Source organism: Megalobrama amblycephala, linkage group LG1 (genome assembly GCF_018812025.1).
Source record: "Megalobrama amblycephala isolate DHTTF-2021 linkage group LG1, ASM1881202v1, whole genome shotgun sequence".
NCBI classification, from domain to species: Eukaryota; Metazoa; Chordata; class Actinopteri; order Cypriniformes; family Xenocyprididae; genus Megalobrama; species Megalobrama amblycephala.
In genome coordinates this window covers 45,890,953-45,916,688 of record NC_063044.1, presented here as the reverse complement: position 1 = coordinate 45,916,688, position 25,736 = coordinate 45,890,953, and the positions used below count along the sequence as shown (strand labels likewise).

Sequence of the window (25,736 nt, the reverse complement as noted above, 5' to 3'; positions counted from 1 at the left end):
TCTTTCAGTAGCATGAGTGAAGGGGCGGGGCGAGTCACCCCATGCGTTCGCTATCGCGAGGTGATTGGCTCATCACGCACACGCCCAGAGAACGTCACGCCCCCTGTCTAGCTCGCTGTCGCTGTACATGTGATGTAGGCATTTCAGGAAATGGAAGCAATTCAGTGATGGGAACAGAAATATTTAACTCTCACTCTAAAGCAAGCAACAAATGTCAAAAGCATGTTCTTAAACCTCAAATGTAGGCAATGCACAATAAAATTGTGCTTTTTTACTAACTTTTTTGCACTCTGCAATCTGTTTACTTAGTAGTTGATATGCATAAGAGTTATAAGAGTCCTTGTCCGACTCCAGACTATCACAGAAGGGTTATCTACTTTGAATGGCAAAGTGAAATTAGGCTTCTATTATTTGGAGAGTGCTGGAACGTGGAGACTGTGCAGTTGCATTAACAAGTAAGTGTGAAGTTCTGGGTAAAGGGGTGAATAAGCACTCTGTGTTTTGTGTGTGCGTGTGTGTGTGTGTGTTGGGGGGTAAATGTAGTCTCCTGAAACATATTATGTGCCTGAATGGAAAGCAGATGGACTCCTTTATTCCAGGAAACTCCTGTCACGAGAGGCTCTGAAGAGAGGGAGACAGACAGAGAAAGAGGGGAGAGGGTAAGAGCACCAGAAAGACTTTTTGTGTGACTTCCAAAAGGTCTGATGATCCCCCTTCCTCTTTATTGTCTTGTGCAATGTCTGTTTTCTACATTTTTTTTTCTGTCATTCCTTATATTTTTATGGCTTGCAAAGCAAATGACTCCATGTGGACAGCAAATAAACAACACCAATTTTCATTTAGTTTTATTGCACCTATCTTCCAGGAAATAACTGTTCAGAACAGTGTTAGCATTAATCAAAGGAATCAGTCTGAAAACTGAATTCAAATAGCTGAAATATTATAAATAAAAGTGACCATGAGTTGTGTATTGGTTCATAAAAAGGTTTCCTGACCCCACTAAGCTATACTGATTTGCTGGTCTTAGCTGATTCAAGATGGTCTCCAAACCTAACCACTTAAAAGTGGGCAAAACTCCTCTAAAACCAGCAAACCCCATCAGCCATTGGTCAAACAAATAGATAGTCCTGCCCCAAATTCACACCATTGGTTGTGCCATTGTTGCTGTGTGTTGCTGGGGTGCGTTTCCCAAAGCGAACTATGGTCACAAGTTCCGTCGTTACCAATAGAGTTCAATGGGACTTACGACTATAGTTGGCTAACGATGCTTTCGGGAAACTCACCCCTGGTTGGGAATGCTCAAACAATTTTTTGGGGAAATCACTACTGTTTAAAAGTTTGGGGTCTGTAAGAATTTTTACAATTTTTTTAAAAGAAGTCTTTTATGCTCACCAAGGCTGCATTTATTTGATTTTTTACAAAAAAATACAGTAAAAACAGTACTACTGTGAAATATTATTACAATTGAAAATAGCTATTTTAATGTATTTTAAAATGTAATATATCCTGTAATGTAATGAGTTTTCAGCATCATTACTCTAGTCTTCATGCCACGTAATCCTTCAGAAATCATAATAATATGCTGATTTGCTGCTCAATAAACATTTCTTATTATTATCAATGTTGAAAATAGTTGCGCTGCTTAATATTTTTCATTTTTCTTTGATGGATTAAAAAGAACAAAAGACCAGCATTTTTTTTCCATAAAAATCCTACTGACCCTAAACTTTGGGACGGTAGAGTATGAATGCCTTGCATAGTTGCCTAAGTATTTTAACATCAAAAAATGACTCCATAATCCAGTTGCAAACAAAATTGAGAGGAAATATCACTTTTTGAAATTTGATCATTTCCTCAAAGTGAGTTCATAATTTTTTACCAATTGTGTCTTAAAGCTTATTTTTTCCATCACACATTGTCAATATTTCCACGCTAATCCTTCTTTCCCTGAAGTCTCACACAGCACCCAGCTCGCTCATGTACACCCATAAATCACGCTTTCAAAAAGCACACCAAACACACTCTTGCTCGAGCACAAGCACGTCGATGACACATGATATTTTTCAGGGCCCCTCTGTGCCTGCACTCTCTTCGCTCTCTCTCTATGCCTTCATTTCCTCTCGTTTGCTCCGCTTTGCTCTCTGCTGACTCTCTCCACACATTCATCATTCCACAAGCTGGCCCTGGTGTTTGTCTTTAAGTCTGCCTGTGGCTTTACCCAACACTTACGCACACACTCGAGCAGGGTATAGCGTGCTGTCCAGTGAAAACCCCCTGCTTGGCATCTCTCTTTCAGTCTCTACCTCGTCCTTTCTCTCTCTCTCTCTCTCTCTAACAGATCACTGTATCATTTTCCTCACGGCTTATAATTCTGCTTCTCTCTCTTCTCATCTTCCTTGTCATGCCGCGTCAGACCTGCCTCCCACCTGACCTGCTCCTGGAACAGATGGTTTATTTTTAGAGTGCTCTCTCTTTCTTTCTCCCTCTTTTTCACTCTCTCTGCCCACGCTAAGAAGAAAAAGGGAGTTTTGTGTCTATATATGGCTTGTGAGAGAGTGAGGTTTTCAAGAAAAAACAGACTGTCATTATCACACCCATCTTTTGTCTCTGAAGACAAGGGAGTGAGAGGAATTTAACCACACTGATGTTTTCAGTTTTCTGTTTCATTTTCACAAAACAAACCTTAAATCTCCTTGTGGGAGCCTTTCTTTTGGTTTTTGGTCTTGATGCCACAGTCTGTTATGCCTCCACTTACTCTCATCTGTTTAAATAAGGTTTTTTTTTTTTTTTTTGCTATACTGAATTGGTCTCACTCATACTAACAGCAATACTGACATTACTGCATACTGTTTAACTCTCCTAAACTTCTCAAAAAATGGTCACACTTCAGGTGTTTGTGGTCATTTCTGACCAGCAACAGTAAGAGTGTAACCTTTTTTTTTATGAAATGATATAATGCTAATTTCCCTGAAATAGTAACATTAAAATTTATTGAAAATTCCATGATTTAAAATAAAAGTGTGATGATATTGTGTAGTTTGTGAATGTGATTCATGGTCTTCACTCTGCTTCACTTTTCCTCTCTCCCTTCATGCTTTGCATTCAGGTCCCAACTTGGTGTGATTGACATTTCCTGTCTGTGAGGTCGTTTTAGGCCTTAAGGTGTTGATGCTACTTGAGAAATGGGATGGAGTCAAGCCCTGAGTCAGACTGACATTAGACAGACACTACACTCATAATATTCATCCTATAAAAGTCTTCCATTTTGAACTTCTTGTTCATGAATACACTTTTTCTCTTGTTTTGTTAGTTCTCCAGACTTGTTTCTATCTTTGTTTATTCATCCTACAGGCTTGTCTGAAATGTGTCTGAATACCTCAGAAGCTGGAGAAGTCAGAGGTCACCTCTGGCCTTGTAAATCTAAGTCTAAGACACAGCAACATACAAACATTTACTATACTGTGTCATGGTAGATGTGTTAGGAAGATATACATAGTAATGCTTTTACTATATAGTTTTTTGGCATAGGGGCCACATTGGGCTTTAAATAGCACAATGAGGCCATATATAATGCCCTCTGAATTATAACTGCAATTGCTTGAGTGTTGATTTTTGTGCATTGTTGACAAAAAAAAAAAAAAAAGCATCTGGAATGAGAATGACAACAAGTGGTTTATACAAGATATGTGTTTGGTCTCTTAAAGGTAATCAGTAAGAAGGTTTGCTCACATAAGTGGCACCAAACAGAGCAAGCTGCCTCTGCAATGAACACGTGAACTATATTAAACTTTTCTGTGCAGAATATTGTGCTTAGCAGTGCCTTTTTGCAATAGACAACTTGGAAGTGCCTCAGAGTAAAAAGTAATAAAAGGTAATTGTGAGATGAAGTTTAAAGGTGCCCTCGAATGAAAAATTGAATTTATCTTGGCATAGTTAAATAACAAGAGTTCAGTACATGGAAATGACATACAGTGAGTCTCAAACTCCATTGTTTCCTCCTTCTTATATAAATCTCATTTGTTTAAAAGACCTCAGAAGAACAGGCAGATCTCAACATAACACCGACTGTTACGTAACAGTCGGGATCATTAATATGTATGACCCCAATATTTGCATATGCCAGCTCATGTTCAAGGCATTAGACAAGTGCAGCCAGTATTAACGTCTGGATCTGTGCACAGCTGAATCATCAGACTAGGTAAGCAAGCAAGAACAATAGTGAAAAATGGCAGATGGAGCAATAATAACTGACATGATCCATGATAACATGATATTTTTAGTGATATTTGTAAACTGTCTTTCTAAATGTTTCGTTAGCATGTTGCTAATGTACTGTTAAATGTGGTTAAAGTTACCATCGTTTATTACTGTATTCACGGAGACAGTCTGTATAATTCATAAACACAACTTCATTCTTTATAAATCTCTCCAACAGTGTGTAATGTTAGCTTTAGCCACAGATCACTATGAAACTCATTCAAAATCAGAAGTAAACAATATAACAGGATACAATACTCACATAATCCGACGCATGCATGACGAACTTTGTAAAGATCCATTTTGAGGGTTATATTAGCTGTGTAAACTTTGTTAAGGCACTGTTTAAGGCAAGCGTGAGCTCTGTGGGCGGAGAGCACAGGATTTAAAGGGGCCGCAGCATAAAACCTGCGCGTTTTTAATGATGCCCCAAAATAGGCAGTTAAAAAAATTAATAAAAAAAAATCTATGGGGTATTTTGAGCTGAAACTTCACAGACACATTCAGGGGACACCTTAGACTTATATTACATCTTTTAAAAACATAATCTAGGGCACCTTTAAAATAAAGTCACATTGTGAGAGATACAGTAACATTGTCAGATATGAAATCACATTGTGAGGTATAAAGTCAATCTCTCAGATATAAATTTGCAATTAGGAGATATTAATCACAATTACACAATAAAAAGTCACATTGTGAGCTATAAAGTCAAGATTTTATGAAATTAAGTCAGAATTCTGAGATACAAATCACAACCTTTTTTTTTTTACTCTGAGGTGGAAGGAGAGAGGAGAGCACATGTTCATTGCCAGATTGGGTGGTTTGGATTTTGAAATCTGGCAACACTGAGCTTGTTAAAATGCTCATGAAGGCATGTTAGGTCCTACTGTAAGATAATGGAGCTATTAAATGAAAAATGTTTTCCTTATAAATGACCTGTAGGCCTGATTAAGCTGTGGGGAAGGCTGGATCCAGGCCGTGGGGAATAGTCTGTACATGTCTGTTTTAGAAGAATCAGTGCATTTGTATATGACTCTCTCTTCTTTGTGTTTGTGTGTGTGTGTGTGTGTGTGTGTGTGTGTGTGTTTGTGATTTATGAGGACACAAATTTGTATAATGACATGGGTATTACACTGGTATTACGACATAAACATGAAATATGAGGACATTTCATGAGTCCTCATATTTAAAATAGCTTTAAAAACATACTAAACAATGTTTTATTAAAAATGTAAAAATGCAAATTCCTGTGATGGGTAGGTTTAGGAGTAGGGGTAGTGTAGGAGTGTGTGTGTGTGTGTGTGTGTGTGTGTGTGTGTGTGTGTGTGTGTGTGTGTGTGTGTGTGTGTGTGTGTGTGTGTGTGTGTGTGTGTGTCTTTACTCCTCTCCCAATCTCTCTGGAAGGAGGGGTGTCAGGGAGAGGGCATATAGGAGAAAAAAAAATTCTCTCCATAAACTTCTGACCTCTATTCCCATCCCCCTCTCACCTCCCTTCATGGTCTCCATTACTCTATCTTTAACCCTGGTTCCTTCACCACTTTTCCTCCTCTCCTCTTACACAGAAACCTGCTCACAGCCCATTTAATTTCCGTAAAGCACACTATGTGTGTCCCTCATATAACGGTCTCCCTTGTGGACACATTCTGCTGCTCCTTTACAGGAAGTTGTTGTTTTACTCTGCAGCTATCAAGCGAGTGCCACTCTTTGTCTTTATGTTAACGCCATTCAGAGTGAATGTCCTGGTATTTCCTTCTGCAAAATATTTCTCTCATGGTCACAGCAGTGACAGAACAGGATCTGAGATACTTCTCAGTTATCTGATAGTAGCTGATTTCTGTCCATTGTGAACTGGCCTAGAAAATTAAAGGAGAAAAGAAGACATAAACAAAAGCAGACCTTATCATGTCTTGCATCAGACTCGTACAACAATAACCAGGAAGAAATGCTTAGATCTGTGAATGCATACACAAACACAGACGCATATATTCATATAGGGTTGGTTGGAGCACAGGAGGAATAAGACAAAACAGTAGGAAAGCAAAACAAGCAGCAAGAGAAAACCAGCATCCAAACACCCACATTCTGCATGGTATGTGCACACTAAAGAGGGAGAAAGATAAGAACACCTGGAACTCTCCCACTCCATCTTCTCTTCTCTTCTCTTCTCTTCTCTTCTCTTCTCTTCTCTTCTCTTCTCTTCTCTTCTCTTCTCTTCTCTTCTCTTCTCTTCTCTTCTCTTCTCTTCTCTTCTCTTCTCTTCTCTTCTCTTCTCTTCTCTTCTCTTCAGTGCATTTCAGCACTGATTTCAGAAGGAATCTGTGGAATTCTGCTGAATGGATTTAAAGGGGTCATATAATGCCACTTTTACAAGATATAAAAAAGTCTCTGATGTCCCCAGAGTGTGTATGTGAAGTTTTAGCTCAAAATACCCCACAGATCATTTTTTATAGCATGTTAAATTTGTCACTTTTCGAGGGTGAGCAAAAACAAAGCCACTGGAAGGCAAGCCTGCAACCTTTAGCCAAAAAAGCGTTACGGCTAATGCTAACTGGCGGTACGCGCTGTACGCAGGGAGGAGTTTTGAATGGCGACACGATAGGCTGAGAGGTGTCGCGTGTGATTAAGTTAGCCTTTGTGCTTTCTCCAATGGTAAGCGATACAGACCCTCTTATCTCCCTATAATAATATGATCGCTCCGTTTTTGTGTGTGTCCCTTTAAATGCAAATGAGCTGCTGCTCCAAAGAAGGGGGTGGAGTTTCAAGAGCTCATGTTAGCAGCAGGCAGACTCACTGAAAATGTCAGAAACTGTTCAGCCTTTTATGTTCAAACCGGAGTCAGACAATGATGGAGAGACTCAAGAAGAAGTGACAACATGTAGAATGCAACAGGACGTTTCTGAACGGTTAGTTAATGAATTTATGTAGCTGATGTGGAGTTAACTATCTTAAAGTCATTGATTATCATATTCTGTCATGATAATCTATAAATCGCTCATGTGGGAACTGTTGTAAGATCCTACAGGGCTAGAGAATATATGTGCATGAAGATAGATGAAGACAGGTATAGTTTATTTTCATTAAGGTTATAACTTATGTTGTCATCTTGCTTTTACATGCTATAGCATTTGTGTTACGTACTGTAATGCAGTAACATGGCCTCACCCCTTTGTTGCGTGTTCTCGGGGGCAGGGTTCATGTAAATTTTAGGGTTAGTGATGTCACCAACCCGGGAAGAAGCTCGTTGTAGTCCCTACCAGCCGTTTGTTGTAGTCCTTAAACAGAGAATTTTTTAAAATAAAATATCTCCCTTTGCTTTGAACTTTGAGCTTCGTAACTTTGCAGATGTTGTTTTTGCTCAAACAGCAACATTACACACTAACTAAAGTTAAAAAAGTGAAATCATAATCAACCACCCCTTTAAGCATGGTAAAAATCGGTTAAACTACATTGATAGTACTAAACTCCTGGTAGCTAAAAGTAGAGATGCACTGATTTTAAAATTTTTGCCAATACCGACAATTATTTTCATGTTAAGATTGATAACAGATAAATGACGTATATAAAAATTCTTTGCTATTTTGTTGTGTGAAATAAAAATAAAAATTAACATTGATGAATTTAGGATACATTAAAATGTACATTTTGAATGTATCTTTAGCAATTTATCTGCTATATATAATTGTTAACATTTTAACAAAGTTAAATTATTAGTGTTTTAAAGGTTAATTTGAGCATTAAATGTAAAAATTGGGCATGCACAATCTTCTATATTCGGTATATTCAATGTCGACTGATAGAATAAATTTAAAGCTGCAGTCCGTAGTTTTGCCTCGTTGCCGCCATCTCTCTTTGAAACCTGTAATTGCAGTTATTTGCGGAATTATCATCTTTAAGTGCATTGTGCCTCGGCATGACTCCTCAGCGTGAATGAATCTTTGCCGTCAGTCACAAATGTGGATACTGTAGCCTATGGAATCACAGAAATATGACCAAAATAAGAATTTTCAACAGAAAATGTCATCTGAAGTAACATGTCTGCCACATTTGTTCTGACTGAGGGGAAAAAAGCATTACAGTAAATCACGCTGCCAAAGGTGATTAAATCTAACGATCGAATAGCTCGGATCATGTCAGACTGTGCAAATTATTATTATTGTTATACATTCTCATATTGTTAATGTTAACAGCATCAGCATTGCGTGACTATCCCCTGGTTTCACAGACAAGGTTTAAGCTAGTCCTAGACTAAAATGCAGGTTTGAGCTGTTTTAACTGAAAGCAACGTGCACTGACAGATCTTAAAATATGTCAGTATTGTTTTGTCTCAAGATGCACACAAGTAATGTTTTTTTTTCTAGGGTATGTTTATAAAAGCTACTTAAATACCCTAATTGAAATAAGGCTTAATCCTGGCTTAGCCTAAGCCCTGTCTGTGAAACCGGCTCTATGTGTATTTAGTGTGTATTAGCGTTATCTATAGATCTAATCTCTAACATTAATTTGTCATACCATACAATCCGCCATAAAAATGATAAGATTAATTATTGCAGCTGCTGTGAGAAAAGGCTATAAATGATCCGTCTCACATGCGATAGAGCAAACTAGCTGGAACTCATTTACAGACGTGGTGCAATGACGCAGAAACAAATTTCCCGCGAAAACCCACCAGTACCACCCGAATTATAAAACATTTTTACAAGCTTACCGTTGTGAATCGGGCTAAGGTAAGGAGATGAACACTGGCTGGTTATGTACAGTACATGCTGAAAAATTGATTTTGGATCATTTTTAACAAAAAAAAAAGTTACGGGCAGCAGCTTTAAAAAAAAAAAAAAAAAAAAAGTATAGTATAGTAATCAGTATTTTACCATTATACAAATATTGTGCATTCCTGACCAAAAACATTATTAAATTAGCCAAAAAGATGTAGCTAATAAACAATCTCACAAGTGGTCTGGGATGCCGCTGATATACTGTAGGTAACTACATTTTATTTCATAACCTTAATAATTCTATGTCAGAAAATCTGTTTTGAATAGAGTATAAACTTATTTGTGAAAATGCAGGCTTATTTTCTTTTTCATCCAGGCTTCACAAAACTATGAAATACCCATCTAATGCTTCTAAACGCACCCAAAATCCAGTATATTTATAAGTGTGTTTATGTTCATGGCATATGCTCTCTTAAAAGAGGCTTTCTTACAGGTTTGCGTGTGAGCAGAAGTGCACAGCCCGTAACTGTAGGGTAGACCCAATGGTTATTAAGAGTTAAGGAAGGGTGGGCAGTCATCCAGAGGCCTTGCTCTATTTATAGCCTCCAGACTGTGTGAAAGTACTCAGAACTCGTACAGATCTGCCAAAATCCCTGAACCTCTCTCTCTGTGTGTGTGTGTGTGTGTGTTGCATGTGTCTTTATACATGTGACAAAGAGTATTAAACCATGTCAATCTTAAAGAAAGATTTCAACTTTGATCCATGTGCTGTAGGGGTAAAGGAAAGAAATGTTGGAATATCTATGGTAAATAACCGATGGTCTGTTATGCTGAGTGGAAATCTGTGCATGCTCCCAGATCTCATATAGCTGAGACGTGATTTCTTATGCATAAGGCCTCAGAAAAACCATGGCTTACTTTGCTTTAGGGTAGGGTGGAAGTCACCGTGAACAATCATAGAAACCTGCAATTTCACCCCGAATACACATACACATACTCGCATTAAAAAATGGGGGTGAATGAAGCCTATTTCAGTATTGAGGTGGGACCAAACTGTTAACCATCAGACCAATGTGTCGAATTTACAAGCTATTGTGGTCAAAAGCCTGAGCAATTATGACTGTTAATGAAAGACATTAGCTTGCTGCTTAGCCTGCAGACACGCACACAAAGAGACGTACACGGACATATATTTGGCATACTGTAAACTCACGTTCATATGTATAGCTGTCTAGCAGAACGGCCAAGAATAAGAGACTGTGGGTCAAAGGGTTGGCAGGGCATCCACATGCTTGCTGGATCAGTTTGCACTTGGAGAGTTCAGTAAAGCTTCCAGTACACACAGACAATCACGCTGCACACACAATATACAGTCCATTTGTCATATTGACGCTTTTTCAAAACCTTAAGCAGCTGGAATGAATTGTGGCACTGGTGGCTAGGGATTGTGGATTAAAGCTCAGACACCTTTAATTTCAAATATTTACTCAGCACGTCACACCACATACATCACATACACACGTTCTTTCTTATATTTAATCTGCATGCACTGAAAAAAATGTTTGTAAAACTTCAGAGAAATTCAGAAAAAAGGGCTACAGTTTGTATTGTTTTTTTAAGTTGAATTCACTCAGGTAATTAAGTAAATGTTTATTGAGTGTCAAATTGTCATGACTTAAAGGTGCTAAAGAGGATCTTTTCGTCGACTGAGAAACCAAAGACTGTTACTGAGTTTTTGAAATGAGCGCATGCGTAAGAATTTCGAGGGAACGCCTCCCAAAACTTGTGCACGAGTATTGGAACACGAGTGTTTACCACCGGCATTCGCTGTGTTGTGTTAGTGGATTGATTATGTCGGACTCACCGCAGGTAACTCATAATCTGCAGTTGTTACTCCTGTCTCCTGACAAAAACATTACATGCAGCGCCTGTGGAGTGTGGAAAGTTACTGGAGCGCGCAGCCGCGCTCGTCTCTCACAAGGAACGTCATGGCAGTGATTGACAAGCCAGAGGGCCAATTGATTATGCGATGATCGGGTAAACGATTGGCTGATGTTTTTAAGGCCCTACCTCGTGCACAGATGATGTATATTGATATAATTCCTTTCAGTGCACCTAATAAATAGTCTTTTATCAGTTAGTAAAGACAGTTTCAAGTAATATTGCAAAAATGTATAAAACAAAACATCCTCTGTAGCACCTTTAAAATCAGCTATTACAGCTGTTACAGTGAACTATAATGAAGTGTGTTCTGAAATTGCAATATGCAAATTGTTCCCTTTGTTTAAATGGTTTTATTTTTTAATATTATATTTAATATAATATTGCTTTGTCTCAAGTTTTCTATGTGTACATGTGCATAGCAATGTGAGAACACTGTAAAAATGTTACATTTTACCATTAACAAAACTGTCACCAGAAATTCAATGTTTCAAGCATTAAGGAGGCAGTTCGATGTATGTATATTTCACAGTTCATTACAGTATATTTCATTAAGCAATATAATTAATATCAACCTATCTGAACAACTGAAATCTGCTTTAGAGTGCTATAGCTGTCTTAAACTATTGTCAATATCACATGAATATTTGTCACATGAGCACTCATGAGACAAAAAAACACCCAAGATGCACTGCTTTATAAAACTTAACGCCCTAGGTTTCAAAGTGGAGTTTATGGAGAATGTCAGCATTAATCCTTAACATTTCTTGCCTCAAATACAATAAAGTACTTGCAGTTTTGAAGATTATTAGGTGAACTCATGTGTATACTTGTGATTAAAATTAGTGATTTCAATTAGAGTTAGTGGAAAACAGACTAATTACAACATAGTCTAGAGATGCTTTATAAATAGCGATAGTGTTTTCAATGTACTGCGTTTGTTAATGTTTTATGATTAGGTATGTTTGCATGTTGTCCCTTATCAAAGCAAAATCACAAGGATTTATGCTGATATTAAACTTAAAATTCATCCTGACGCAAGACATTAGCTTACCTAACATGACAATAAAACCAACATGTAAATAAAACTGGTAGAAGCTCAAAGAACACAACCATATTAATTATTCATGGGCAGGTGCATTTTGGGAAAAGGGAATGAACTGAACTGACTGAACCACATTTTGATGTAACTTACCTGCTGTGCTTGTCGATTTGACTTGAAAAATGATAGAATTTCAGAATAGTATTTGAACTAAAATACTACAGAGTAAATCTTTGCTATTCTAAGGATATTTTTTAAAAGTATAAAGGACATTCCTCTCACTGCTCACATGCATACAGTATAGCAGCAACAGCCACATATAGACTGTGTCTATACACACACACACACACTCGTCTCCCACACGTCGGACAGGCCTTGCATGTTTGGTCTGCCCGTTTGTTTGCACGCCAAAGTGTTTGTTTGATATTGACAACACTATGCTGACTATCATACTTGGCAGCAGTTACCAGGATTGTGTTTCAGAGTCCAATGTGTGTGCTTGTGTCTCTGTGAGTCTGAAAGTGTGTAGATAGCATTTTGCATTCTTCCATATGCAATTGCAAATATTTGCAATTTTTCCCCACATAATTCTCTAATACCTCTCTACAGGCTGTGCACTGACTTCAGTAAAATTAAGGAGAGAAGGTGCTAATTTCATTTCAAAGGTGTTGGTTGATGGCCATTGACACCCTGATAAGGCAAACACTATTCTAGCCTGTGAGCTGAGCTGCAGTCATGGTTATTTAAAACTGTAAAGTGGAACTTGATGACAGGACTAGTCTGGGCTCTGTAAAATACAATACTTGCTTACACCGCTTGCACACTAATGTGCCTGCTATTGAAACTCTTGCTGACAGAGCTAGCACGCTAACCTCTGCAGTGTCTGCATGCACTGACCAAAATTGTCCAACACAAGTTATTACGAGACTGTCCTCCTTCAAAAAAATGACCCTATAGGTTGTTTTTTCAAGCACCTTATTACAACCTATATTTACGCTTTAAAGTCATACACCCTCTAGCTGGCATAAAAAATAATGACGGTGTCGTGTTACGTCTGTCGTCATGAAATGATGTATGACCGTCGTTACCAAACAAAATGCGTGTTCATTTAAATGCAATGTGTGGACCTTTTACACTGTCCCTTATCCGCCATTTGTCCTATTTCTATTTAGCAAAACTCATTTTTTTATTATCAACTCCACCCACCCCACCCCTAAACCTACCCTTAGTGATTTATAGTGCATATACACTTTATTAGCACAGGCGTTTCCTGGGATCGAACCCACGATTGTATGATCTCATGATTGCATATTGCAATGCTCTACCAATTGAGCTACGCGTAACCTGAAATATGACGTAGATAAAAGTGTCCTGTTCTTGATAGGGGCGCAACTTTAGTAAATGCTCCTATGGGTCGTATTTCAGGGAAGTGACAAACGACCTATATGGTCGTATTGGTTGGAGGACATGTTGGTTAATAGAGGGAATTCACAGATTAAGGAAGTAATAACTGGTCATTTTCTTTTTTTTTTTAGATTTTTCTTTATTGTCCATGGTAGATGGTGTTAGGCAGCTGGCTAGTGCTTGCGGTCAGGGTATTTAATTGTTCATTTGCCCAATAAACTCCACCACAATCATTTTGTTGTAGCAGCTGTCCTGTCAGGGGATGATGAGCCATGGAGAGGCTGCATTGACAAGACTCTGTTTGACCTTCAGAACAGCTGAAGGGTTCAAGGATAAAAACAAAAAAATAGTGGGTGAAATGCTGCTTTGAATCAATTTCTAATAAAGGTGACTTGACTTGACATTAAAAATGTAATTCATACATATAATGACTTGATTACACCTCTTCTATGGAAGTGGTTCTCAACCATTTTGACTCCAAGGCCAGATTTTTTTTTTTTTTAAATCTGCCAAATCAAAATCATAAAACATATAGCAAAAGTTACAGGAAATTATGTCATAGAGAGGACCCATAAAGGCCCATGTGTCAAGGTCAACAAGTCTCCTAAAATATCAGATTTGACCTTCTTAAGACAAGTCAAGGATAGTTCAGGTTGTCATGTGGTGTGACTTGCCAAAAACAAAAATTAGGAATTTAAGAACATTACATTTATTTTTCCATCCTTTTCCTTTCTTTATAGTGAACTCTTACATGTCATCGACCCAATTCTCCACATAAAAAACACAGAATTTGTATTATAGGCATAAATTCCAGTTATTTATGTTTTTGGCCTATAGACCCTAAAAGCAAGTCTGTTCTGGAGCTCTCTAAATGTTTTAGACAAGTACATGCCATCTAACATACCAAACTGTAGGCCTATGTTTTAACGTACAAAATTAGCTTAGAGGTCATATATTGCAAGTTTTTGCCTGATTAATCTTAACTTTGACAGAAAAGACCACATCAGCAAAACCATCTTGAGAATGTTTAGAGAATAACCAAGAGATAAAAATGCAAATACTCATGTGGAAAATTCATATGCAGGGTAGTGACACACACATATGCATATTTACACAGATCGTCTGATAAACAGAGAAGTAGCCATTAGATCAAAAGAAAATCCTGTTAAATGGAGGAAACAGAATAGAAGAGAAGTTTTTAGGGGCATGTGTGGTTTTCATGTGCATTTCTGAGTACAGAGAATGTGTCTGAGCAATACAGAGAAGGGAAATGCTTGAAAAAGGGGAAGAGATGAAGAAGAAGTGCATTTACATTTGAATGTATAGTTCCTGTTATCACTATTTGCATGATTTTGTAACTTGAGCAAAAGCAGCACAATTTGTTCGATCAGTGGTTTCACTTTCTAGCCAAAGGTGTTTCACAGCCTGAGAAGGATAACTGAATCAGAACCAGCTAAGCTTTAACCTGACGAATGACTACCTTGGGACCAAAGCAAACCAAACAGCTGTGAGTATGTCTCAACGTGAAACTTCCCTCACGTGTAGAAATCCAAAGACAAAGCTCTGTTCCTCACTGAGTTACACAAAAATGATTTCCTCTTTTTTTGGAAAGTCACTGGTTGGAACAGAAAAGGGAAGTGGATCTAATGACCAATCCCAAATGTCTGATTAGCATCTTCATTTGATATCTTTTGGGGTTGCACGCTGACATTTGTTTAACTGGAAACCTCACGCTATGACTTGTGTGCGCCATCTGGTGCTCACATGAGGCATTTAGTATCACCTGTTTTTATTGTAGATACACAGAGACTTTAAACAAAGTTTAAAAGCAAGGCAGGATAATAGAAAGCCTCTTTTCAAAAGAATGTTTTTTGAAAAAATGTCAGTAACCAAACTGTTTTGGTTACTCTTGGCTTTCACTGTATGGACAAAAAGACATCTCAAAATATCTTTTTTATGTTCCACAGAAGAAAGAAAGTCAGACAGGCAGTGTTGGGGAAAGCTACTTTTAAAAGTAATGCATTACAATATTGTGTTACTCCCTAAAAAAGTAACTAATTGCTTTAGTTACTTTTTTGGAAAGTAATGCGTTATGTTACTTTTGCATTAATTTTTCTCATCTGGGCTGGGCTTGTTTTTTATAACGAAAAATGTATTCTATTTTTAGCCAATTTAAAGGCCCTTTTATGCCATGAATTCACACCTGTACAGTACAGGGTGCAACTCAGACAAGAATGTTCAGCACTCTTCAACAATAAAAATAAAAATGTGTTATGACACAGAGGGGTCGGACACAGAAGTACAACAGTAAGTAGTCTTTATTGAGAAACCAGTGAGCAGATATGGAAAGCAGGGTAGAGCAGATGAACAATGGTAATGTCTGGAGATAGTTATGGTCCTTTTGTGATTGCAGATGGTGGAGACTTGGAACTGGATGGAGCTGGAGAACGTAGGAGACGTAGGAGCACTCACACACAGACCAGTGGAACACACTGGGAGATCGGGTTGCACAGGAGACAGGTAAGTATCGAGCGAGGGAGTCCTTGAAGTAAGCATATGGGTAAGTATAGCTCAACGAGACCGGACAGTGAGTGCAGGGTGTGAGTGCTCTATATACTGGTGGTGATGAAGGGGATAATGATGTGCAGGTGACGGTGATTAGTATTCCGGTGATTGGGAGCGTTGTGATTGGTGGAGCCTGACGTGTCTGTGACAAATTGAAACAAATGTTATGTTTAAGTCATTTTTGTTTATTAGTATGGTTGAAATTGATCATTGAAGGTCAGCAGCAAAGACAATGGTTAATAAAGTGAGATTAAATACATAAAGATTATTTGTGTGGCAGAATTTGACAGCAAATATACAGCTGTCGAACCAACCAACCAACCCACCCCCCATTCCCCCATATGATGAGAGATGTTGATGCAGTGACGTAAAAGATGCTGATTCTATTCTGTGTGTGGATGGACCAGCATCAGTTTAAATCTTCAATGTTTTCCTTGTTAGAATTTCATGGGGTGGGGGGGGGCAGAATTCAAAGGCAAATATACAGCTGTCGAAATGATTTTCTATCGGAGTTAGTACTAGCTGCAGATAAAGTCCTTGTTGTTGGTGATTTTAATATCCATGTAGATAATAAAAAAGACTCATTGGGATTGGAATTTGCAGACATTCTAAACTGTATTGATGTTAGACAACATGTGTCAGGTCCCACTCATTGTCGTAATCATACTTTAGATGTAATACTGTCACATGGAATCGATATTGATGCTGTTGAAATTCTGCAGCAGAGTGACGACATCTCATATCATTATCTAGTCTCGTGTATACTACATTTAGTCAAGGCAATTAAACTACCTCCCTGCCATAAATATGGTAGAACCATCACTTCTACCACTAAAGACCGCTTTATAAATAATCTTCCTGATCAGTTTCATCGCCTTAGCATACCAGACAGCTTAGAAGACCTCGATGTTGCAACAGAAACTATTGCCTCTGTCTTTTCCAGCACATTAGAGTCAGTTGCTCCTGTGCATTTAAAAAAGATTAAGGAAATTAATCCAATGCCATGGTTCAATGAGCACACTCGGGCCCTAAAGGTAGCAGCCAGAAAAATGGAGCGCAGCTGGAAGAAAACAAAACTAGAAGTATTTCGCATTTTGTGGAGAGAGAGAATGATTGAGTACAGAAGGGCCTTAAAAACTGCTAGATCAGCATATTTTTCAAAACTTTTAGAAGAAAATAAACACAACCCTAGGTATTTATTTGATACAGTGGCTAAATTAACAAGAAATAAAGCTTCAACTTCTGATGTTTCCAAAGAGCACAGCAGTAATGACTTTATGAACTTCTTTACTTGCAAGATTGATAATATTAGAGAAAAAATTATAACCATGCAACCGTCTACTACAGTATCGCGTCAGACAGTGAATTGTAGTGTCCCTGAGGAAAAATTCAATTCATTTACTGCTTTAGGAGAGGAAGAATTGTCTAAACTTGTTAAATCATCAAAATCAACAACGTGTTTGTTAGACCCTATACCGACTAAGCTATTGAAAGAGATGCTTCCAGAGGTCATAGATCCTCTTCTTAATATCGTCAATTCATCTTTATCGCTAGGATACGTACCAAAAACTTTTAAGCTGGCTATTATTAAACCTCTTATTAAAAAAACACAACTTGATCCTAGAGAATTAGTCAATTACAGGCCGATTTCAAATCTCACTTTTCTGTCAAAAATACTAGAATAGGCAGTTTCATCACAACTATGTTCCTTTTTAGAAAGAAATAGTATCTGTGAGGATTTCGAGTCAGGATTTAGACCATACCATAGTACTGAGACTGCTCTCGTCAGAGTTACTAATGATTTGCTCTTATCATCAGATCATGGTTGTATCTCTCTATTAGTGTTATTGGATCTTAGTGCTGCATTTGACACTATTGATCACAATATTCTTTTAAATAGACTCGAAAATTATGTTGGCATTAGTGGAATTGCATTGGCATGGTTCAAATCATACTTATCTGACCGTTATCAGTTTGTAGTAGTAAATGAAGAAATGTCATATCAATCACAAGTTAAATATGGAGTACCGCAAGGCTCAGTACTAGGACCGTTGCTTTTCACTCTGTACATGCTACCCTTAGGAGATATCATTAGGAAGCATGGCGTTAGTTTTCACTGTTACGCTGATGATACTCAGCTCTATATTTATTTACGCCCTGAAGATACTTACCAATTCAAAAAATTAACGGAATGAATAGCTGATATAAAAAATTGGATGACCAGTAATTTCCTACTACTAAATTCAGAAAAAACAGAGATTCTAATTTTTGGACCAAAAACTTCTTCACGCAGTAACCTAGAATACTGTCTAACACTTGATGGCTGCTCTGTTAAGTCTTCGTCGTCAGTTAGGAACCTGGGTGTGCTCTTTGATACCAATCTTTCATTTGAAGGCCATGTTACTAGCATCTGTAAAACCGCATTCTTCCATCTTAAAAATATATCTAAACTACGACATATGCTCTCAATGAAAAATGCAGAACAGTTAGTTCATGCATTCATGACCTCAAGGCTAGATTACTGTAACGCTTTACTTGCTGGTTGTTCTGCTCGCCTGATAAATAACTACAGCTCGTACAAAATGCAGCAGCTAGAGTTCTTACTAGAACTAAGAAGTATGACCATATTAGCCCAGTTCTGTCAATACTGCATTGGCTTCCTGTTAAACATTGTACAGTATAGATTTTAAAATCTTGCTAATTACTTACAAAGCACTAAATGGTTTAGCTCCCCAGTACCTGAGCGAGCTCTTAAAGCATTATAGTCCTTCACGTCTATTGCGATCTCAGAATTCAGGCAAGCTGATAATACCTAGAATATCAAAATCAACCGCAGGTGGTAGATCCTTCTCCTATTTGGCATCTAAACTCTGGAACAATCTTCCTAGCATTGTTTGGGAAGCAGACACACTCTGTCAGTTTAAATCTAGACTAAAAACGCATCTCTTTAACCTGGCATACACATAACACATTATCAGTTTATATTTTCAAATCCGTTAAAGGATTATTGGGATCTGGGTCTGACTGTGTTCCAGACTGTGTTCCATCTCCAGATACTTGTCAGCTTCCCTCCAGTAAAGTCTTGTGGTGTCTTGGAGGTCTACTGCATGGTGGTAGTTTGCCCCAATCCAGAACAATGACTTAAGGGTCTCATCATCAAAAGGGCAGGTGATGGCAAGATGGCAAAAACTCTCAGTGAAATCAAAAAAGTTGTGGCTCATTTGAGTCACCAGAGCAAACCAATCAGATAAATTCACTTGTGTTTCGGTCATCTATCACGAGTGTACGCACAGACTGAAGATGAAGCAGAATGAAGTTCCAACATGAATATTTAATAATAATCCGCAGGTAAATAATACAATAGACAGCAGCAAACACTCCAAATGCAAATGTGACCGAACACTGAATTGAGGAAATGCAGGAACTTAAGTATACAACAAATGAGGTAATAATCAAACACAGCTGAACCAGACAAACTCATAATCATCTGTAATCATAGAAACAAAAGAAAGGCATGAAAATCAAACAAAGGAACACAGGAACTAATGAAATACAAACTAAAAGTCCATGAAAACAGAAACTAACTGAACATATTGTGACAATTATGAAGATATGTTGTCTACTGTGAAACTCAAGAGGGCATAGGCTGATAGGTCCTTTACATGCAGTCTGCAAGCAATCACATCATTACTGCATGGCACAAGCTTATTAGCCTCTGTTGATCCTGCATCCAGTGAGCTTGCTCAACATTTAAAGTCCCCTTGTAGTCAATTATTTTATCCCTTAAAACTCATCTTTGATCATGCCTTAAAGGTGCCCTAGATTCAAAAATTGAATTTACCTTGGCATAGTTTAATAACAAGAGTTCAGTACATGGAAATGACATACAGTGAGTCTCAAACTCCATTGTTTCCTCCTTCTTATATAAATCTCATTTGTTTAAAAGACCTCTGAAGAACAGGTGAATCTCAACATAACACCGACTGTTACGCAACAGTCAGGATCATTAATATGTACACCCCCAATATTTGCATATGCCAGCTCATGTTCAAGGCATTAGACAAGTGCAGCCAGTATTAACGTCTGGATGTGCACAGCTGAATCATCAGACTAGGTAAGCAAGCAAGGACAATAGCGAAAAATGGCAGATGGAGCAATAATAACTGACATGATCCATGATTACATGATATTTTTAGTGATATTTGTAAATTGTCTTTCTAAATGTTTTGTTAGCATGTTGCTAACGTACTGTTAAATGTGGTTAAAGTTACCATCGTTCTTACTGTATTCACGGAGACAAGAGCCGTCATTATTTTCATTATTACACACTTGCGGTCTGTATAATTCATAAACGCAACTTTATTCTTTATAAATCTCTCCAACAGTGTGTAATGTTAGCTTTAGCAAAGGATCACAGCCTCAAATTCATTCAGAATCAAATGTAAACATCCAAATAAATACTATACTTACATAATCCGACGCATGCATGCATGACGAACACTTTGTTGTTATATTAGCAGTGTAAACTTTGTTTATGCACTGTTTAAGGCAAGCGCGAGCTCCATAGGCAGGGAGCGTGAGGATTTAAAGGGGCCGCAGCCTGAATCGGCACATTTCTAATGATGCCCCAAAATAGGCAGTTAAAAAAATGAATTAAAAAAAATCTATGGGGTATTTTGAGCTGAAACTTCACAGACACATTCAGGGGACACCTTAGACTTATATTACATCTTTTAAAAAAACGTTCGATGGCACCTTTAAAACAGCTTGAATGTAACTCATTTAATATACACGGTTCTATGAATATGCAAATTAGCCCACTTCCACTCAAGCCAGCTCAGAGTCTACTGTTGCTGTAGTGACGAGCATATTTAAGAAAAAAGTTTTAACAGCTGTGTAACTCAACTGCTCACATATTTTTGACACTTAAATTGTGTTCTAAATTATAAATTGGTAAAACACCTTTATAAAACGGTTTGAATCCACATGCATTCATTTGGACTGCTCTCTCACTGCGATTTCTCAGTAAAACAGACAGTATCGAGAGAACAACCAGCGCTGTTTTTCAGTTGTTTTCCTCTGTGAATATGTGCTAAATGGATGTCTGACAATTTTGTTGCTTTTTGGAGTTTTCAGATTTAAAAACGTTTAAAACGTCTAGAGATAGAGCTACACTCGTTCTGTGGTACCGTTGCTCTCACTGATGGTCCGAAAGGTGCGTAATAGTTAGGCTATAAGGCTTATTAAACATTTTTGTAAACCCTTTGTGCATCTCTGTCAATGCAATAAATGCACATTCTTGAATGAGTGCAGATTTCTAGCAGATTTATTTGAACTTCTCAGGTAATATGTTTGACCCATTCCAAAATCAGAATTTAAAATGGACTGAATAAAGCTCTCTCAGAACTTGACGTGTGATGCCACACTGACTGACATATGCACATGAATCACGGTCACACGCACACGGACAGAGCAGTATTGTTTTAGCTATGTTTTATAGTATTAAAATATTTCGAAGGACAAAAACATTAACTTTATTGGATTTTTTCTTCAAGTCAGCTGTCACTTTACTTTGGCACAAGGCCCTATGCGCTTGCCCACTTGAAACATCCCTTGTGACGGTTCTGCCAGACACATAACAGTAATTAATATGTTTAGCCTTTTGCTTGACTATGTTATCAAACAGCTAATAATGTGTTCTAATGTTAGAAAACCATGCTCCCGTTATTCATCTCTGAGTCAGACAGCTGCCTTCTAATAATCATATTCTTACAAATATGTCTTATATCTCTTAGAACAACTAATATTTTTTCATATGAACAGAAAACCCACGTAGAAGGCAACGTTCTCGGGACCTTGCGCAACTTTGCCTAAAAGTTCTCTAAAAGTGAAAGTGCTGCAGTTCAAGGTTCCTTATGTGATTTTAGGGGGACATTCCAATTTGGTTAATTTTATGGTCACATAAGAATGTTACAAAGAGAATATTTGGGACATTAACTGAACGTTGCCACATGGTCCTCTGTTGGTCATTTAATAACGTTCCCAATATGAGTTTAGAGGGATGTTCTATTTTGGTTATTTTATGGTCGTGCAAGAAAGTTACAAAGTTAACAGAACGTCATATAGTAATAGTCCCCTATACATTCCCAGAACGTCCTGAATGTTCCCTGAAGGTCCACCAAATAATGTCCCCCAAACCTTAAAAAAACTCCACATCGTGACCGTCCCTGAACATTCTGGGAATGTTACTAGACAACGTCCTTAATACTAGTGGATGTTCTGAGAATGTTCTGGGAACGTAAAATTTCTAGCGGGGAACATACCGGGATAACTTGGCTTCTCTCGAGACTCTCCTGCTTAAGAACAGTCATAGTTGATATGCTAAAGTCCACTGGCACGTTGTCTTGATTGGTTACAAGGTCGTCTGTGACGTCACAGACACCAGCGATTTCAAACCGTGTGTTTGAGACTGTCTTTTTTTCACTGGGGTTTTAAACAGAAAATACTCAGCAATGGTGTTGACTTATGAATTTGCATGGTTTGTCTTAAAGCACATTAAAAACACCACATAGACATATAAACAACATTAAAAACTTGTTTTTCACCACAGGGGGGTCTTTAAATCTGGTTCAATGTTTGCTGTAGAGTATATCAGAGAGTATATGCAGTGAGCTATCAGAGTTCCTCTGAAAACCTCTACCTCCCCCAGCTCCACCTGTCTAGATCTTCTAAAGGATTTGCTCTATTTATGTCTATTCATGCAGCAGCATATCTTAATTGCTTACAAGAGCATGTCTCTGTATCTAGCAAGTCCATACTTGCTCTGCAGCAGCAGCAATAATCAACAGCAGCAGTGTAGTATATCTAATCCGTCAAGACCAAATACATTAACATTGCCATATTCATTACCATGCTAAAAGAATTGTCATGATTTAAATGCTTTTCACCTTTCTTCTGCCCACCCAGATGACCAGATAACTAATGTATTGTCACAAATCATGTACATTTTCCTCAAAAGTGGAGCAATTGTGGCTTGAACTAGTGATCTTTCTTAAATAATAAGACATCTTAACACTGCAAATTTCTTCCCAGTGCATATTCATATTTATGAATGTGTATTGATGTGTGTAAGATGATTGTAAGAACAGGGAGGGACTTTGATAAAACTCCAATCTGATTTGATTAGAAACACTGCAAATCCCTCTCTGACCCTGTATATGCCCCTTCTCCCCCCTGCTCAGCTGCTGTCCTACAAACCCACTTCTTAATCCCAAAGCCTTTTTATATCACAGAATCATGGAGAGAACGCCTTTTCCAACATAAATCCGGCTTTTCCACCCACCTTGTACAACCCCCACAAACCAATCTGATTGAATCCAGTTGGGTTTATTTTACTAATGAGCTCGTGGTCTCTGGGCAAACCAGAAATGCAGACTGTAATAATGTTAGATCTCTGCATTGGTGTAAGGGACAACTTGGCTGAACTATTATATTTCTCACATGACACAAATAGATAAATTGAAACATTGCATGTTGCAGTGCTTCATAGTGAGCGATGTCTGGATAGTGAACGAATTAATCAGACACACCAGTTCTCAAATTGACAACTCACTTGCTGAATCCAGCATCTAATGATAATTTTACTGTTCTGAACTGACTGAATCGAGAACAATCTCTTTCAAACAGCATGTCCATCTCACAGTGATCATCAACTTAACAACTTAACCAGTTTATTCAACCATCTTGTCGTAAAGACCTGATAACCAATGAATAAGTTGATTTGAGCATTTGGAGTGAACCGAGTATTTTGCTAATTGGGTATAAAGTTATTTTTAATAAAAAATTAAGAATTATATTTAAGTTTTAAATGATGCATCAAGTCTGCAACAAACTGAACTGGGATACATGACATTAAAACATGCTTATTAATAAAAATAAATTAGTTTTTGTTAATAAGTGAACTGCAATTCAGTATGTGCCTGCTCAACATCAGGATGTCAAGGACAACGTGAGCGCGTCACTGCGTATAAGAATCATTTTAACCGGCTGTTCAGAAGAACCGATTCGCGGAAATGATTCGGATTTCCATCACTATGACGAACTGCATGAGTCTAAAACTTTTTTTTCTGTTCTCATCTTGCGCCCCCTCCCTCACTGCGAACCCGGACACTAAAGTCATGGCTGTCCACTGTCTACCCAAACCATACGACTCCACTCTCCCTCTATATCAAATAAAAGAGAGTTTATGTATTTATTTCAACCAGATTGTCACCACTTTCCAAGTTTAAAGAATTTCGTTTAATGAAAGTATGCGCGCTCCCGCCAAAACGCAGCATCAGCACCGCTATCTCGCGTGCGCGCGCCTCTAGCGAGCGAATCTATCGCCATCCCGGCCGAGAGAGTTAAAGTTGGCCGAAAGGACGGCTAAACGATGCTGTACTGTTCGGTGACGAGGAGAGGATAACATTTGATTTACTCATCTAAATTCGACTCCGTCTCCCAGAGAGGATGGATATCAAAATTCTTGCCCCAAGCCTTTTACTCTTTCTCGCCTTTCAGCATTGCTCGTCACGTAAGTGAAACTGCATGCAAGATGTAATGCAAATACAATGTTTCTTATTTGCCATATAGGTGACTGTTATTCTGTATCATAACAAGTGCATCAGTAAAGCTATGACATAATTATTTTGATCTCAAAATTGCGATATTTATATGCTTGTATTGTTTTAAATAAGCGCGAAATTCTTAAATATTTTTGTTAATCTATATTTACAGTATTCAGTCTAGAGGGTTTGGGCTGAAAGTAAAGCGCTAATGTAGTCCTGAGTCCGGGCTCGCGACTCTGCCTGTGTCTATGGGCTCTTTCTGCATTGCAGTGTTTCCGCGCGCTCACTTGGGCAAGTTTCTGCTTGGAAAGGTGCGTCTTGCGCAGGGGACACGCGGGAAGGACACACTCTCCTGCTGTTAAACAGAGACTGCTGAACGCATCTATTTGCAGATTTAGCCGTGTTTTGAGTGTCTTACGGGTGAAAAGTTGAGATTGTCGGTGTATTTGAAATGGCGTGGTGAAAAAATCCTATTCCCGTGAAGTTGCTTGTGGGAGCAGCCCTATGCGGAGACAGAGGGCGGGCGCATTAACTCACCGAACTCCCAAATTCATATGACGTAGAACACTGCATGCGAATTCTCACGTAAGGTTACCTTTAAGACAGTAATGCAATCTGCAAACCATCAAAATGATACAAATTATATCGTAACGAAATCGATATTCTTATTCTATACAATTTAATAAATATCCACTAAGCAAGTGCTGCAAGAAAGCTTGTAATATTTTATTCTAAATCTTCTTAAAATAATCTGATTGTGTGCCATGGTATTAAAAATTTGCTTCTGACAGTGTGCATATGAATCATTCTGTAATTCAAGGTACAATTTTGATCTCAAATATTTTATGCACATTATGTTTTAGTTAAATAATAAATAAATTATATATATATGTATTTTTTTTAAATTGAGTTTTTTATGTCTGCAAAAGTTCTGTTAACTAAAATATATTTAGGTCATGTCTGGATATTTCAATTTATATGAATAAGAGTGAGCTCTATTCTAAATCTGCTAATAGTAACTAGTGATGGTTTTTCAAAACAGTGTTATATTGAAACCATTCATTCATTCAGCACATTGTATCTTGAAACAATGAGGTTTTGTGAAATCCCAAATGAGGGGGTTTTCTAGGCTTCCACTTCACTATAAATTCTTTGACAACAAAGAGAGTTGATGTATGATGTATTGTGTACAGAGGATAATCCAGC

General features: G+C 37.9%; 1 protein-coding gene and 1 long non-coding RNA gene across 2 annotated transcripts in view; both read left to right on the top strand.

The window, feature by feature from the left end:
- Nucleotide 1: 1 nt before the first annotated feature.
- LOC125271882 lies at nt 2-3,270 on the top strand. The gene is made up of 3 exons (XR_007185733.1): nt 2-455; nt 600-659; nt 3,107-3,270. It is a non-coding gene; the product is annotated as an uncharacterized LOC125271882 (long non-coding RNA).
- A 20,638-nt stretch (nt 3,271-23,908) lies between these two features.
- The window catches only part of cntnap1 (contactin associated protein 1), a 40,974-nt gene continuing 39,146 nt past the window's right edge, over nt 23,909-25,736 (top strand). Inside the window, exon 1 of the mRNA XM_048196146.1 lies at nt 23,909-24,496. Coding sequence (XP_048052103.1) covers nt 24,433-24,496 — 64 coding nt within the window. The 5' untranslated portion in view covers nt 23,909-24,432. The remainder of the gene's footprint in view (nt 24,497-25,736) is intronic.